The sequence below is a fragment of the Stegodyphus dumicola genome, chromosome 5 (genome assembly GCF_044657685.1).
Source record: "Stegodyphus dumicola isolate Sdum_Otavi_A_Nest chromosome 5, ASM4465768v1".
NCBI lineage: Eukaryota > Metazoa > Arthropoda > Arachnida > Araneae > Eresidae > Stegodyphus > Stegodyphus dumicola.
This window is the reverse complement of record NC_140772.1, coordinates 68,132,880-68,146,776: the sequence shown is the minus strand read 5'-3', so window position 1 is coordinate 68,146,776 and position 13,897 is coordinate 68,132,880. Positions and strand designations below refer to the sequence as shown.

The following is a 13,897-nucleotide window of genomic DNA, read 5'->3' as shown; positions in this document are numbered from 1 at the left end:
CTATTGCTAATTTAAATTGTAATTTTAATTTGCATATACTTTATCTTCCATATATGCATTTCCTACCTTTAGGGTTAATCAAATAAGGAAAAACAAGAAATGTTTCATGATAAGATGATACAGTTGGTAAAATCCAATTTTTTTTTTTTTTTTTTTTGTCAACATAGTATGGTGGTAGAAATTTGCTTGTATCGAATAGAAAAAGAGTGACAGCGCGCTTTTACTCTGCATCAGATAAAAGAATGTCTGGAACAACAAATGTGTGATAAGAAGAATCTAGATGGTAGAATGGGATATTTCACTTAGCCACCATCAGTCTGCGAAGAAAAATGTAATGAATGAAAATAGACAAGCAATGTGAAAAAAAGTTGGATCAATAAGGTAAAGTAGTAAGTACTTAACAAAATGTTAAGTTAAATAATTAACAAAATGTTAGGTAAGAATATCCGAAGGATATTTGTATTTTTCTCTAGGAAAATGGTAGAAATTTGAAAAGCACAGAAAATTTAGGTTGGTTGGTTGGAACTTTTCGGCACAAAACTCATGGTGATATATTGATATCACCATGATTACCATGATTAATATTGCGCCAAACAAAAGATTATGTATTTTCAAAACTTAAACTAATAAAGACAAGAACACATGCACCATTCAGTGCATACTCACGAGTCATGATTGGAAATTTAAGACAATGTTACATATAGGTATAAAATAGCAAGCTATAAGATCAAACACACAATTTTCTTTTTTACTAATTTTTGAAAACCATGAAATACAGATAGTAAACTCTATAGTCAAAGGATAAATTCTGATGAATATGAATATAACTAGATCCCAGTTAGATCTGAACTCAAAGATTCTGAAACTCAAATTGGATTCAGGGCATCCAATTAACATGGTAAAGCTTTGTAACTTTTAAAAAGTTAAAAATGTTAGAATGTGGTTCTTTACCAACTTAATCTTTTGCTGAAATCTCCCAAGTATTAAAATAAAAATTTCAAAAGCAATTAAAATTTGGACAATCAATTAAAATGTGTTTAATGGTTAAAACAGTGTTGTATTTAGCACAAACTGGTTCAATTTCACCCATCAATAGGTATCTGTGTATTAGCCTTGTGAAACCAATTCTTAATCGGGTCAGAAGGACCTCCTCCTTTCGGTATAGGGTACATTTCCAATGTTCTATTTTATGTTTTGTATTTCGTAATTTATTGGTTAACTGTGCATCCAAAAGATTTTGCCATTTCATCAAAATTTTCCTCCCAATCAAAGTGTTGTTATCTGAATAGGGAACGGGTTAGCTGAACAGGCATATTTTGCAGTGACATCCACCAGTTCGTTTCCCACAACACTAATGGATCCTTTATTAGACTAGAATAGAAGAGAAACACGCTAATATGACAATCAAAATCGTAAAAACAACCTTGTATTTAGCGTAAGTATTTTGAAACACTCAATCGATTTCAAGGGCAGCTAAAGGTCCCTCCTCATCAGGAAAAAGAAATAACAAGAAAGAAGAAAAATACAGGGAAAGGAGTCTTAGAAACACGTGGTCCTTATCAGCACTGCACGTGGTTGTAACCGAATTTTTAATCAGAGTTGCACTGGCCGGCTACTTTTACTGAGCCTGGCTATCTGATTTAAACATGTAACACAAAGGACGAGAAAAATGGCGAAGTTAAAAATAGGGAGCGAGGGGCAAATGCACCTTCACGCTCAAAATCTGAACTTCGAATAATGGAAAGCAACCACTGAACAGATTTTTATACCCTCTGGTAGTACCAAACGTGAGGAGGTAATGCCATCTTTCGGCAAAAATAACTGAATTAAGATAGTAGAATTTTAAAGGCATTAGGAAGGACTGGATTGGACTTCAAAACATTAACTAAACCTGCTAAATCTTTGTGAATGTGAAAAGCCTCAAGAAAATCCAATTCACCTATGGAAGAAGCCTTTTGGATGATTTTTGCAGATCCAAAATCAAAATTATGGTTAAAAGTCCAACTATGATACGCTATTGAAGACTTGTTAATTTCGCCTTTTCTGACATAAGATTCATGTTCCCTGATACGAAACTTTAACGCTCTTTTTGTTTGGCCAATATATCTTAAACCACACTGACACGATATAATATAAATTCCCCAAGAATTCAAGACAGAAACGCAATCTTTTAGAATTGAAGGGTGAATTTTATTAATAGGCGAGAAACCGACTTGAAAATTGAATTTCTGGAGAATCCATGCAATTTTATAGCTAACAGAAGGATAAAATGGAAGCACGACAAGGTCATTGTCAATCCTTTATTGATCCTTTATTGTACCCTTTATTGTAGGATCCTTTATTGTTGGGTACCAAGCCAAGGCTTAGTACCCAGCAATAAAGGATCTGGTAACCTTTGGCTTTTAAGCTAACACTGAACTTCAGAACTTCTACGAGTAACAGATTTGTGTTATCCACATAGGATTCAAGAGCTTTTAGCACACTAAGCGAGTGTGTGTAACTAATGAAATTTTTCATATGTTGTTTACCTATGGAAGATAGAGTTAATAGCAAAGCAACAATCTCTGCAGTAAAGATGGTATAAGCGAGATAAAGTTTTCTTCCCTCAACAGTATTCCCGCACACGAAGGCAGAGCCGACGTGATCCTGGGACTTAGATCCATCTGTATACACTGCAACACAGTCATTGAAAGCCTGTCTATGTTCATAGAAAATCTGCTTGTACACATCATCATTGGTGTTATCTTTAGCTAAGTTGGAAAATGTGTTGAGAAGCTCAATGTAAGCATCTTTCCAAGGAGGATTTCCAAATATTTTACTGCTTGAACTTTCACCTCTTAGAAGCCATGTTCTTGCATCCACTGTTGAATGCATAATCCCAAAGCAGGAATACAAGAAAGATGCACTTGGTAGAGCAAACAAAACTGGCTATCGAGCACTAAGTAGTTGGCTCAATTATCAGGATGTGAAACAGTTTTTGAAGTAATAGTGAAGAGACAACTACTCATGTCTCAGCTGAAGGAGTGGCTCGAAACATTCTACATACAAACATTGCACAGGCTTTTATATATTTTTGAACAAGGAAATGTGACATTTTATGCAATTCAGCAGATCTTGTCATAACCAAAAATAGGGGAACAATTTAGGTGTTTTCTGTACTTTCTGTAGTTTGAGGTCTTTTACTAGATGATTACTTGGCAGTTTCATGAAGTGTAATAAAATTTTGCAAAGCCATATTTGAAGGAAATAAAAATTCGAACCTGGCATCCCCACCCACCACAGAGTCCAACAAGGGGACTCAAGATTCCTGCACCAAGGATAACCAGGTTTATATGCAAACTGAAGCCCCACAGTCAGCTTTCCTAAAAGCAGGTACTCCCGAGAGCTTGTCCCCAAGCCACTGACAAAAGGACCAGTGGCCAGCCGATCGATACCCATGAGTACGATAAAGTGCCTCCCATTTAGAAGAAGCAGAAGCCAAAGCAGTGTGTTGGGGACAGTACCTCGTCCTTCAACTACCAGGACCCTCCTTTCCAGTGACATGGATCTCCACGCACGCAGTTTTCTCACCATTCGAAAACTAGAGACAAGAACAGTTCTAGTTTCTCATAACAAACCTCAACCTCGGAAGAGGAATACCACAAAGCAGAAGAAAAAGAGAAAAGTTAGCATTTGAGAGGAGATGGAAAAAGGATAGAAAGGATGAAAAAGGCCTAGGATTGTGATACCCGATCACTAAGACAGTAATCCCCTGAAGGATCTTCACCTGCTATGCTTTAGCTGGGCATATTGAAATGGCCTTCATGTCTAAGGTGGCCCTATCAGGAGTTATGCTCCCAACATACTTCGCTCATTCTGCCCAATGACACACCCCGCCACTTTGATGCAGCATAGCAGAATTTGGGGGGGGGGTACAGGAAAATTCAGACCTTCAGTACATATTTCATTCTGCTTTAAGCATAATACAGTACAAAGTCTGTAATACAGACATCCACTATCTGGAATGATCTCAAACTCAAAGCCACAAACTTTTCTTTTTGTATGCTTTACGCATGCGTGTAATGTGTTTACACATACGCATTAACGCACGTTTGCACATGCGTGTTGGGAGGATGTGTCTCCAGATACGTTAAAAAATGCATGGCATAATTTATGGCCAGCTACCATATTTCATGGTGAGGACGATGAAGATGATAGCCGCAAATTTGAAGGTTTTCGGACATCGCAAACTAAAGGCGAAATTTTCCAGTTATTAAATTTTGTAAAGAAATGTGGAGATGTGGTAATAAATGAAGATGATATAGCAGAAGTTTTTCATTGCAATGACAATGCCCCCATCATCAATAAATGGACAGCGAAATCTGTAGTATGGTTCTAGATCCAGAAAATACCGTATAGCGAAGAAAGTGACAGAGAGGTTATTGAAAACGAAAAAATTTCAATTGACAAGTCAGTCGGTATTCTCGACACAGCATTTACAGGACTTGAACAGTGGAACTTTGTAACTGAACAAGAAATTATGTCTGTTTATAGAAAGTATTAGCAAAAAAAAAAAAAAAAAAAAAAAAAAAAAAAAAAAAAAAAAAGCAAATTAATATGAAAGAAATGTTTAATAAAGTAAACAAATAAATATTATTATTATTATTATTATTTTTTTTTTGTAAATTTTGATACCCTTTAGATCATAATTGCTCTTTATTTCATAAATTACGATTTCATATTTTTAATTGTATAATTTCTTCATGCTATCTTACCAGATTTAAATTGATGATCTTTAATCCAAAAAAAAGCCCTAATCCGGAATTACCGAAGTCCCGACAAGTCCGGATTATAGACTTTGTATTCTATTTATATTATCACTTCAGCAAAGAGAATCCACTCAGGTAAAAGTAGCAATGCAGAACAAACAATATGTTATGCACATATCCAGGACAGTACACATCTCTGTATGATTACATTCAGTTCTTTTGTCAACTATAAACTTTGAAAATTTAACTCCAGGCTTTCTGCATTTGTTAGCTGTAAAATTTAACACCTTGCCTTAACTATGGCATATGAGAGATGTGGTACGTCAATAGGGCCAAAAGTAAACACAACATGTGACAGACATGAGCTAGTTATATTCTTTGGGCTACATGCAACAAAACACTTATCAATTTTCCTGTCTACATTGGAATGTGAAGATATATTTCTTGAATATTAGATACCCTTGAAAATGTCTTCAAAAAGAATACTAAGCTTTGATGAGGGTAATAAAAGTTTGCTAACATTTTAAACTATGCTTTAACAGGTATTTTAAATAATAATATTGACAGTAGTGATATTTTACTTTCTGCATGAAAACATAAGCACGTAAACCATACAGCATGCAATTTAAATAAATAGACAAGCAACAGACAAAAAATAGACAAGACTTGGTTTCCTGTAGACTGGGACGACATGAAAATATAGTTTCCATTGTGTATAATAATGGTTGAACTGAAGCCAACAATTCAAATGAATTCCTCTAATGAGGGCAGTTAAGAAACTCCAGTATTCAGAAAAATGATGCAGTTCAACAGATTTTTGCAAATATCGGGTTTTAATCAAAGTTTCCCACCACTGCAAATATCGTCCACTAAACAGATCACGTTCACCTGTTTAAACGCATTTTGTCAAATGATTTTTGATATTTGAAAGAAAGGAACTTGCTTTAGTACACCGTGTTGTAAAATTTGTAAAAAAATATTGTTAAGTAGAATGGGGTCACAAATAGAACTATCAGGCTACCACATTAGAAACATCATTTATTCCCAGTTCTATTGCAAAAAGTCAGCTACAAAATTTCGCCAAATCATGTGAACAGCTTTTGGTACTAACATTGTACCATATAACTCTGTGATGATTTAGTATCGAAAGTTCAAAAACAAGGACTATGACAGTGAAGAAGAAGAACGTTCTGGGCGAACATCAGTAGGACGCCCAGAACGTTCTGCCTGCCAGAACTTGCAGAAAAAGATCAGTATGCAACCACTCGAGAGCTTGCTAAGGAATTAGATGTTAGCGCCATGTCCACAATTCATGCAATGCATCGCATAAACTTGACATACAAGTTCAATTACTGGGTGCCGCATGAGACGAAGCAGATACAGACAGACATGTTCAGGCCTGCACTAATCCATTTGAATATCAATGCAAGGATAAAATTCTGGACCGCATCAACACTTCTGATGAAAAGCAAATTCACTTCAACAACAAAAACCAAAAAGGGGCTTGATCTGCATGCAGTGAACCTGTCGGCAGCATTGCAAAGTATAATTTTGACTAATAAAAAGATCATGCTTTGTATCTGGTGGGATAACCGTGGTATTATACACAAATAGTATCTGGAAAAAGGTAAAACCCCTGACAGTAAGGTGTACAGCAAGATACTAGTCCATGCTGATGCTACTATCAAGGAAAAATGCCAAACTCAGTTCTGGCGCAAGAAGGTAATATACTCCATCAAAATAATGAAAGACCACACGTGTCTGCATTCACCAGCTGGACTCTGTACAGACTTGAATGGTATCTTTTGCAACACCCACTGTACAGCCCTGACATTGCTTTTTTGGACTTCTACATTTTTTACATCTGCAGCTACACCTTGCTGAATAAAAACTGAATAGAAAAAAAAACTTGCTGAATAGAATAAAAACTGGTCTTCACCATCCCCCATAAGCATTCAAACATGATATCAAAATCATGAATGAAAAAAAGAGAGAAAAGCACATTAATAATGTCAAAACTAAATGTATTAAACAGATTTTCGAATCCAATAACAACTCGCAAGGCACATGAAACATATTACTCAACTTCCCTTTAAATTTCCAGTTACATTATATGGCAGTATCTTTCAGACTCTCCCTTGTTTTCATGCAAATCTGATTAAACATAAAAGCATAATTTTTGCAAAAGTTTCAGCAAAATCATTTAAACAAAACTTACATCATCCATGGCTATGAAATTTGATGCGTCATGAAAAAGATGTATCTTGACTAGATCAAAGATTGTATGACCAATACTCCAGCGTGTTCTCATGAATCCTTTACTCTAAAAACAGAAAATGAAACCAAAAAAAAAAAAAAAAAAAAAAAAGTAATTTAACAAATATCAAACACCTTAGCAAAAAAACATAAGATAATGTGCATACAGCATATTTTAGAATTAAGTGTTTAATAGGTTTTAGAGTTAAGATGTGGAAAGTAGTACCAATGAATTGCTGTCTATTAATTTTTATAAAACTATCATATCCAAAACCTCGTAACAGTGTTTTCTTATCATTATGTAGGCCATGTAATATTTCAACACACTTTTTCTAACTTAATTTATAGCAGAACTCTGTCAAATTTTTTAATAATGTAACCAAACCAGAAGTCTAAGAATTATATTAAATAAATGCAATTTAAACATTTCAAACTTGTATATGAGATAAATTTTTAATGAAATGGGAATAAATTTCTATACATGAGTATTTTTTAAATTTGATTTAAGGTCCAAAATTTTAATTCCAATACTAGAAATGATATTGTTCATGCTTTTTACAAAAAGTGCTCAACTGATTTACTTTAATACAGCATTTATAATAAAAAGTCCAAAATCTGGATTTTTCATATTCGAAATGATCTAATATCTGGACTTCAGAACAGCCTTCAGCAATTTTTTAAGATTTTTTTTTCTTACAAAGTATTGGAATGGAGAGTATAATACTAAAAAAAAAGAAGCTGTTCCATAACAGTGATTTTTCTCATTGACTAACTGAGATTCCTACTCATAACATTCAAACACCTGCTGGCTAAGTGGCTATGACTACACTTGCCCTTGAATGGTTGTGGGGGGATTAGCATTTTTTTAACAATGTAATTTATTTTTTAACATAAACAATAAATGAATGTCCAAGGCATATTTTTTGGGAGCAGGATGTCGCTCATTCTAGTCTAAGTTGCTATGACTACACTTTTTGCCCTTGAATGGTTGTAGGGGGATTAGCATTTTTTTGAACAATATAATTTATTTTTTAACATAAACAATAACTGAATTTCCAAGACATATTTTTTGGGAGCAGGATGTCGCTCATCCTAGTTTCTGTTCACTGGCATAGCAACAGGAGAAGGAATTTGATTCTGAGGAATTTAAGTTCAGTTAACATTGCAAATTATGCTCTTTCTTAACTTTTTAATTTGATACAGCTTATTATTTTTTGGAGCTGGTATAAATGGCACTGCACTATTAAAATTAAAGTTAGAACTTTAGTACTACAAATTAAAAGTTTGAACTTTTTGAAATCAAAATTATGTTAGGAATATGGCACTGAAGAGTCACTAGAACAACAATGAATAACAAAAAAACTATTCATAATTCTAAAAATGATAATTATGACAAAGTAGTGATTGAATAGATGAGATAGCGATGCTGCACCATTGAAAGTCCAATGCAAATGGCTCTAGGCAAAATATTTAATGAGGATGAAGTTAAAGGCTTAATTCGTATATTCAACAGGTCAGTTAACCAAATTTAAAAATCACCATAGCATGAGGCAGTTCAAAATTTCAGGCAATAAAACTTCAGCTGATCCATGTGTATTCACCAAACTCATTAACCCCTTCGCGCCGACTGTCACGTATACGTGCCAGCAACGAACACACTTACCTACCGGCCGACACGCAGGCGTGCCAGAGGATTGTTCCGTTCTCTACCGACTGTCACGTATTTGTGCCAGTACTTTGGAACGTTTTTCAAACTATAATTTCTGTCACAAGATGTCATTGTATGTCCATATGGTTTCAGATACATGTAAATTAGACCTTCTACTCGAAATGAGAGAATACTCACATACACGTGTTTTTAATTATATAAACAAACGGGGAAATAAATGTTTCCGAATGGCGTGATTTATGACGTCTCTTTAAATCGCACTTTTTATTCGCACGTGGTAGTTGTTTACTGTAAGTAGAGAAGTTTTATTTGCTCTAAAGCATTGGGTATTTTGGTTTGCAGTTCAGTTTTTAGAAAATAATTAGATCTTGTTAGACGTGAATTCTTTGTTTTTACCGTTGCAATTTCGAAGCGTCGAAAATGTTTAACAGAGCATGAAATAGCAGAAATGATGCAAAATATTTCAGATATTGATTCTGAAAGATTAACTGAAAGACATTTTCTAAAACTTTGTTCAGAAGAGACTGATAAGAAAATGAGACGACGATGCTTCGTTTGTTCACATTCCCGGAAAAATCCTCCAAAACGGCAAATGAGTTATTACGAGTGCAAGGAATGTAACATAGGACTGTGTGTAGATCCCTGTTTTCAAATTTTTTATACGAAAAGAGAATTTTAAGTAATATATCTAGTTTTCAGATGTATAATGTTAAAATTCATAAAATGGTGAGTAATTAAAATAAAATATGTAAAATATGCTTTTAAACAAGAACTAAGGTAATTAAAGTATATATATAAAAATATTTATAAAGCATAAGTCATTTAAATACTCTATAGAGCATTATTAAACAATGCATTTATACTTCGGAAATTTCATGGATTTAGGCCCTATAGCAAAAAAGCCCCCGGCCCTGGAGAGACGCTCGCGTAAGACACTGCCGGCCTCAGCGATAAGCGCGCGTTTTCGCTACCCGGCTCGAAGGGGTTAAGGATGAAAGTTATCACCAGAATTGGCTGCTGTCATGACACTGGTGTTGCTTGGTAATATATGAATTTTGAAATACCCAAGCTACCTCTACAGAAAAGACCTAACCTTGTGTCAAAGATTCCAAAGCGAGACTAATCGTTCTGGTATGTGCAAATGTTACAGGAATGCACAAATTTAAACTTTACACAATTGGGAATAACACAACTTTGACTTTTAAAAGAGTAAAATTTTCTCTATCATCGTTTAAATATAAAAGCATGAATGACAGAAACATTAACAAATGACTGATTTTGAAAATCATTTCATACCAGATACTCAGCAAAGTTTGAAATTAGTTGATTCATCCGATGATGCAAAATTTTAGCAATTATAGACAACTGTTCGGCTCATACTTTACTTAATGTTTTAGCTAATGTCTCCATCTTTTTCTTTCCTCCAAATTAAACATAAATCATTTGCCCAATGAGTATCAGAGTGCGTTGTACACTGATGCAGATGTAAGATAGTCTTTTTAAAACCTATGTTGAATTTTCAGAACAGTAACAAGGCCATTCAAGAAATTTTCAAGTACACTGACATAAAATCTGCTTCGTGGATCATTGGAAGGTCATAGAAAGATGTGTCTGAAGATACATTTAGAAATGCTTGGAATAATTTATTGCTAGCTGCCATATTTCACGGTGATGATGATTACAACAATCACAAAAATTATACACAAGCTGAAGGCAAAATTTTCCAATTAATGGAATTTGTGAAGGAATGTGGAAAATTAAGGTCAGATCAACGCCAGCCATTCGACGTGTGGTCAGTTCAACACCATACTTTTTTTTTGTTTTTGTTTGACGCCATACTTTTCATATTTTTATTTATTTTTAGATTACGTTTGCACCACCATTCAAATAAATTTGGTGTCATCATCATTTGGTGTTTCACACCCCACATTATGGGAATTCATAGATGGTCTCAGGCGTGTTCAAAAATCAATTGATCAACGTTACGAACAATTTGTATGTAGAGATGAACCGCCGCACAAGCGGAATAGGTATCTGTGAGCTCATATGAGAATTAAAGTAATAGTTGAAGATTTTGAAAATCGAAAAATAATAGAATACCTGAAAGGTGTGACGCATAACTTTGCAATGGATTAGTATAATAACAGTTCTGCGATGTAATCTTATTTATGTGTAATCTTATTTACCTGTAATTATATTTGTCTGCAATATAACTACTTTGTAACCATATGTTTTTTTACCATTTGCGTATTTTGCATTTTTGATGCTGTTTTCTGAAATAAATAAATAAAAAAAAAAAAACCTCCTTCATGTCCCGGGGCCTTGACGTTGGCGAGGGAGTTTCTCATTAATCTGGGACACAAACAAAAATCTAGAACACTTTCACACATATACACACATATATTTATTTCAAATATGCATGCAAACAATTGCTAATTCAATAAATAAAAATCAGTCATATTACTTACTTATATAATTTCATATTTATTCTATAAATAAATAAAAATACTAAAAAAATATGGCGTCAAACTGCCTTGGCGTCTAAACGACCTGCTTCGTTGGGTGCCATTTGATATGAGTTAAGCTTGTGTCAAGAAAGCATACAATAAACTAACTAGCCAGAGTTACATTACAGACATGAAAAAAACTGTGGTTTTTCCCATATCTTCACAAGGACTTCAGAATTACCTTACAGCAAGGTAATGCACAATCATGGAAGCAATCAATGTCAATACTTCAGCAACACACAAAAGGTTACAATTCTGCCTTGACTGTTGGATTCACTAGATGTTTTCCCAATTGAACATGTCTGGTATACAAATACTGCACACACTGGAATAACAGAGACTACCAGCAGCTGCAAATGATAGAACTCTGGCAACAAATTTCAGTCACATGGATTGCAACATCTCAAGATACTGTATTTCCCAGCATATGAAACATAGTGTGATTTATCAGGTTAGAATTTAAGAAAAATACTTTGGTCAGACAGAAGAGGATCTATAATTTATCCTTAAGGTTTTATTCCAAGAATTTTTCTTAACTGATATCCCAGATATCATGAAACAGGCGAAGATTTTGCAACTATAATATTCGAGGACATGTCACACACATTTTAATTTAGTATATTGTTTAGGTTGAGTGTCATTTCCTCGTAGTTTTTTTTTTTTTTTTCTTGCCATTTTCCTGAAGTGCAACATTTACGCTGATATGATCTTTCTTCTGGATATTACGCTACGTAATTTGCTGATTGCGTTGCTACAGCCTGAATCTGTGGTGCCACGACTTAAGATATGGCCAATGACAGACAGCCACTGCAACCTCGATGAGCCAAACCACTAAATTCCCTGAAGTAATGTACAAGAATTTTTAGTTTTGTTACAGTCATATAGCCTAGGCATATTTTCACCTGTTTTAGCATATGAAATTGTTACAAAGCTGAAACAGCTGATTTGCCTTTCAGATACAACAATTTAACCAGAAATTCATTATTGAGCAATACAACTGACAGTGACTCATCAAAATTAGAAAATATAAAAAAACTAAATTTCAGCAGATGAACAGCTTAATCTCTTTGGCATTTCAATTACCCTACAGTATATATTCCTACTTGTATTCATTGCATATATTATGGTCAAAGTAAAAAATCCAGTGATTATTAATAATAATCCAATTGTTGGTTTAATGTGATAAATAACACAAAATAATCACATTTACTAATAAATATTTATAATCATCAATGGGGTTTGGTCAATGCAAATAATTAAGCATACAAAACAGAAATTTCGAACTCTAATGAAATTTTAATGTCATGCAAACATGCATGAAATTAAAAAATGTCTTACAACAATGATTACTGTTATTTATTACATACTTTAGCATTTTTCTTAGCAGTGAAATTCAATCAATGAAAAAAAAAAAAAAAAAAAGTTTTATAGCAATGATTACTGTTATTTGTAAGATACGTTCATTATTTACTACATCAAATAAATTATATTATGAACACCTTACAGCAACAAAAAATGCAAATAAATTGCATTATAAACACACTGCTATTACATTTTAAAGAAATTATTAACGACTGTGAAATATGAATTTACGGAGGGTTTCTGAATTTTTCCACTGTAGCGATTTGGGCTACCATTACTTGTGCAATTACAATATTGAAATCCCTGACTACGTAAATTTCTTATGAGCACATTTTCTTACTTATTTTAATATTTGTAACTTTATTGACTAAAATAAAAGCTTCCTAGCATACACTAGAATAATTCTTTGGTTAGAAGTTGGTTTAAAGTGCCATGTTTTGAGCTTAAATTATTTTCATTTTGTTTAAAAATTGTAACAGCTATAATTCACCTTATCAGCCTTTCCCATGCCATCCCTCTGGTATTTTTATCCAAACGGTTTCTCCTAAATTAGCAGCTGCAGGTTTTAACTTAAAAAGTGCTAACATGTTTTCTTCTTGCTTATTTGGTGACAGTTTAGCACAGCGCTGAATTTCTTGAATATTTTTTGAGACTTCAACAATTCTTTCTCTTTTCCACTTCAGAATTATGTTGCTCCTTTTCTATTTTCCCAACACTCTTATTTCTGTTTTTCATTACATCTGCAACAGTCACTACCTCCCAGTCTTCATTCAAATCATCCAGTTCAACTTCCATATTCATTGCACCAGTATCTTTATCCTTGACTGAGATTACTTTCTGAGGATGGATATCAGTCTTAGACTCTTAATAATGCCAGGTATTCTTCATCTTCAATTCCTATTAAGTGGCAAGTAGGTATAAAGTGGCAAGTAGTAAAGTGGCAAGGCTATTAAGTGGCAAGTAGGTATACTTAGCTGTAAAGCTAAGTATACTTTAGCTTTACAGCTAAATATAGCTTCATACGTGCTGTGATCTCTTTCTAAGCAATGTGCACCATTTCTCACAAATTGAATAAACTTTATGCCTTCTGACCACTTTGTATGTTTGTTTCCAAATCAGCAAGTAACACCTCTTCAATATCTTGTTTCAATATTTTTATTAGCAAATTATTTACCATTGCCAGTCTTAGCTCTCCATAACGTGAACACATCCAGCAGATGATAGGTAACTTAATTTGCTTTTAATGCCCTTTACTGAACAATTTTCATTACATGGTCTCGTTAAACCGTTATAAACTTAATGTCTCTATTCGCTTCCGACTGTAAATCAGTAAGATCAATTTGACACCTTGGATT

General features: G+C 33.8%; 1 protein-coding gene across 1 annotated transcript in view; it reads right to left on the bottom strand.

Moving 5' to 3' along the window:
• LOC146997132 (inositol polyphosphate-5-phosphatase A-like) overlaps positions 1-13,897 on the bottom strand; it is a 101,954-nt gene that overhangs the window by 26,610 nt on the left and 61,447 nt on the right. The window contains exon 5 of the mRNA XM_085816739.1: positions 6,967-7,071. Coding sequence (XP_085672865.1) covers positions 6,967-7,071 — 105 coding nt within the window. The remainder of the gene's footprint in view (positions 1-6,966; positions 7,072-13,897) is intronic.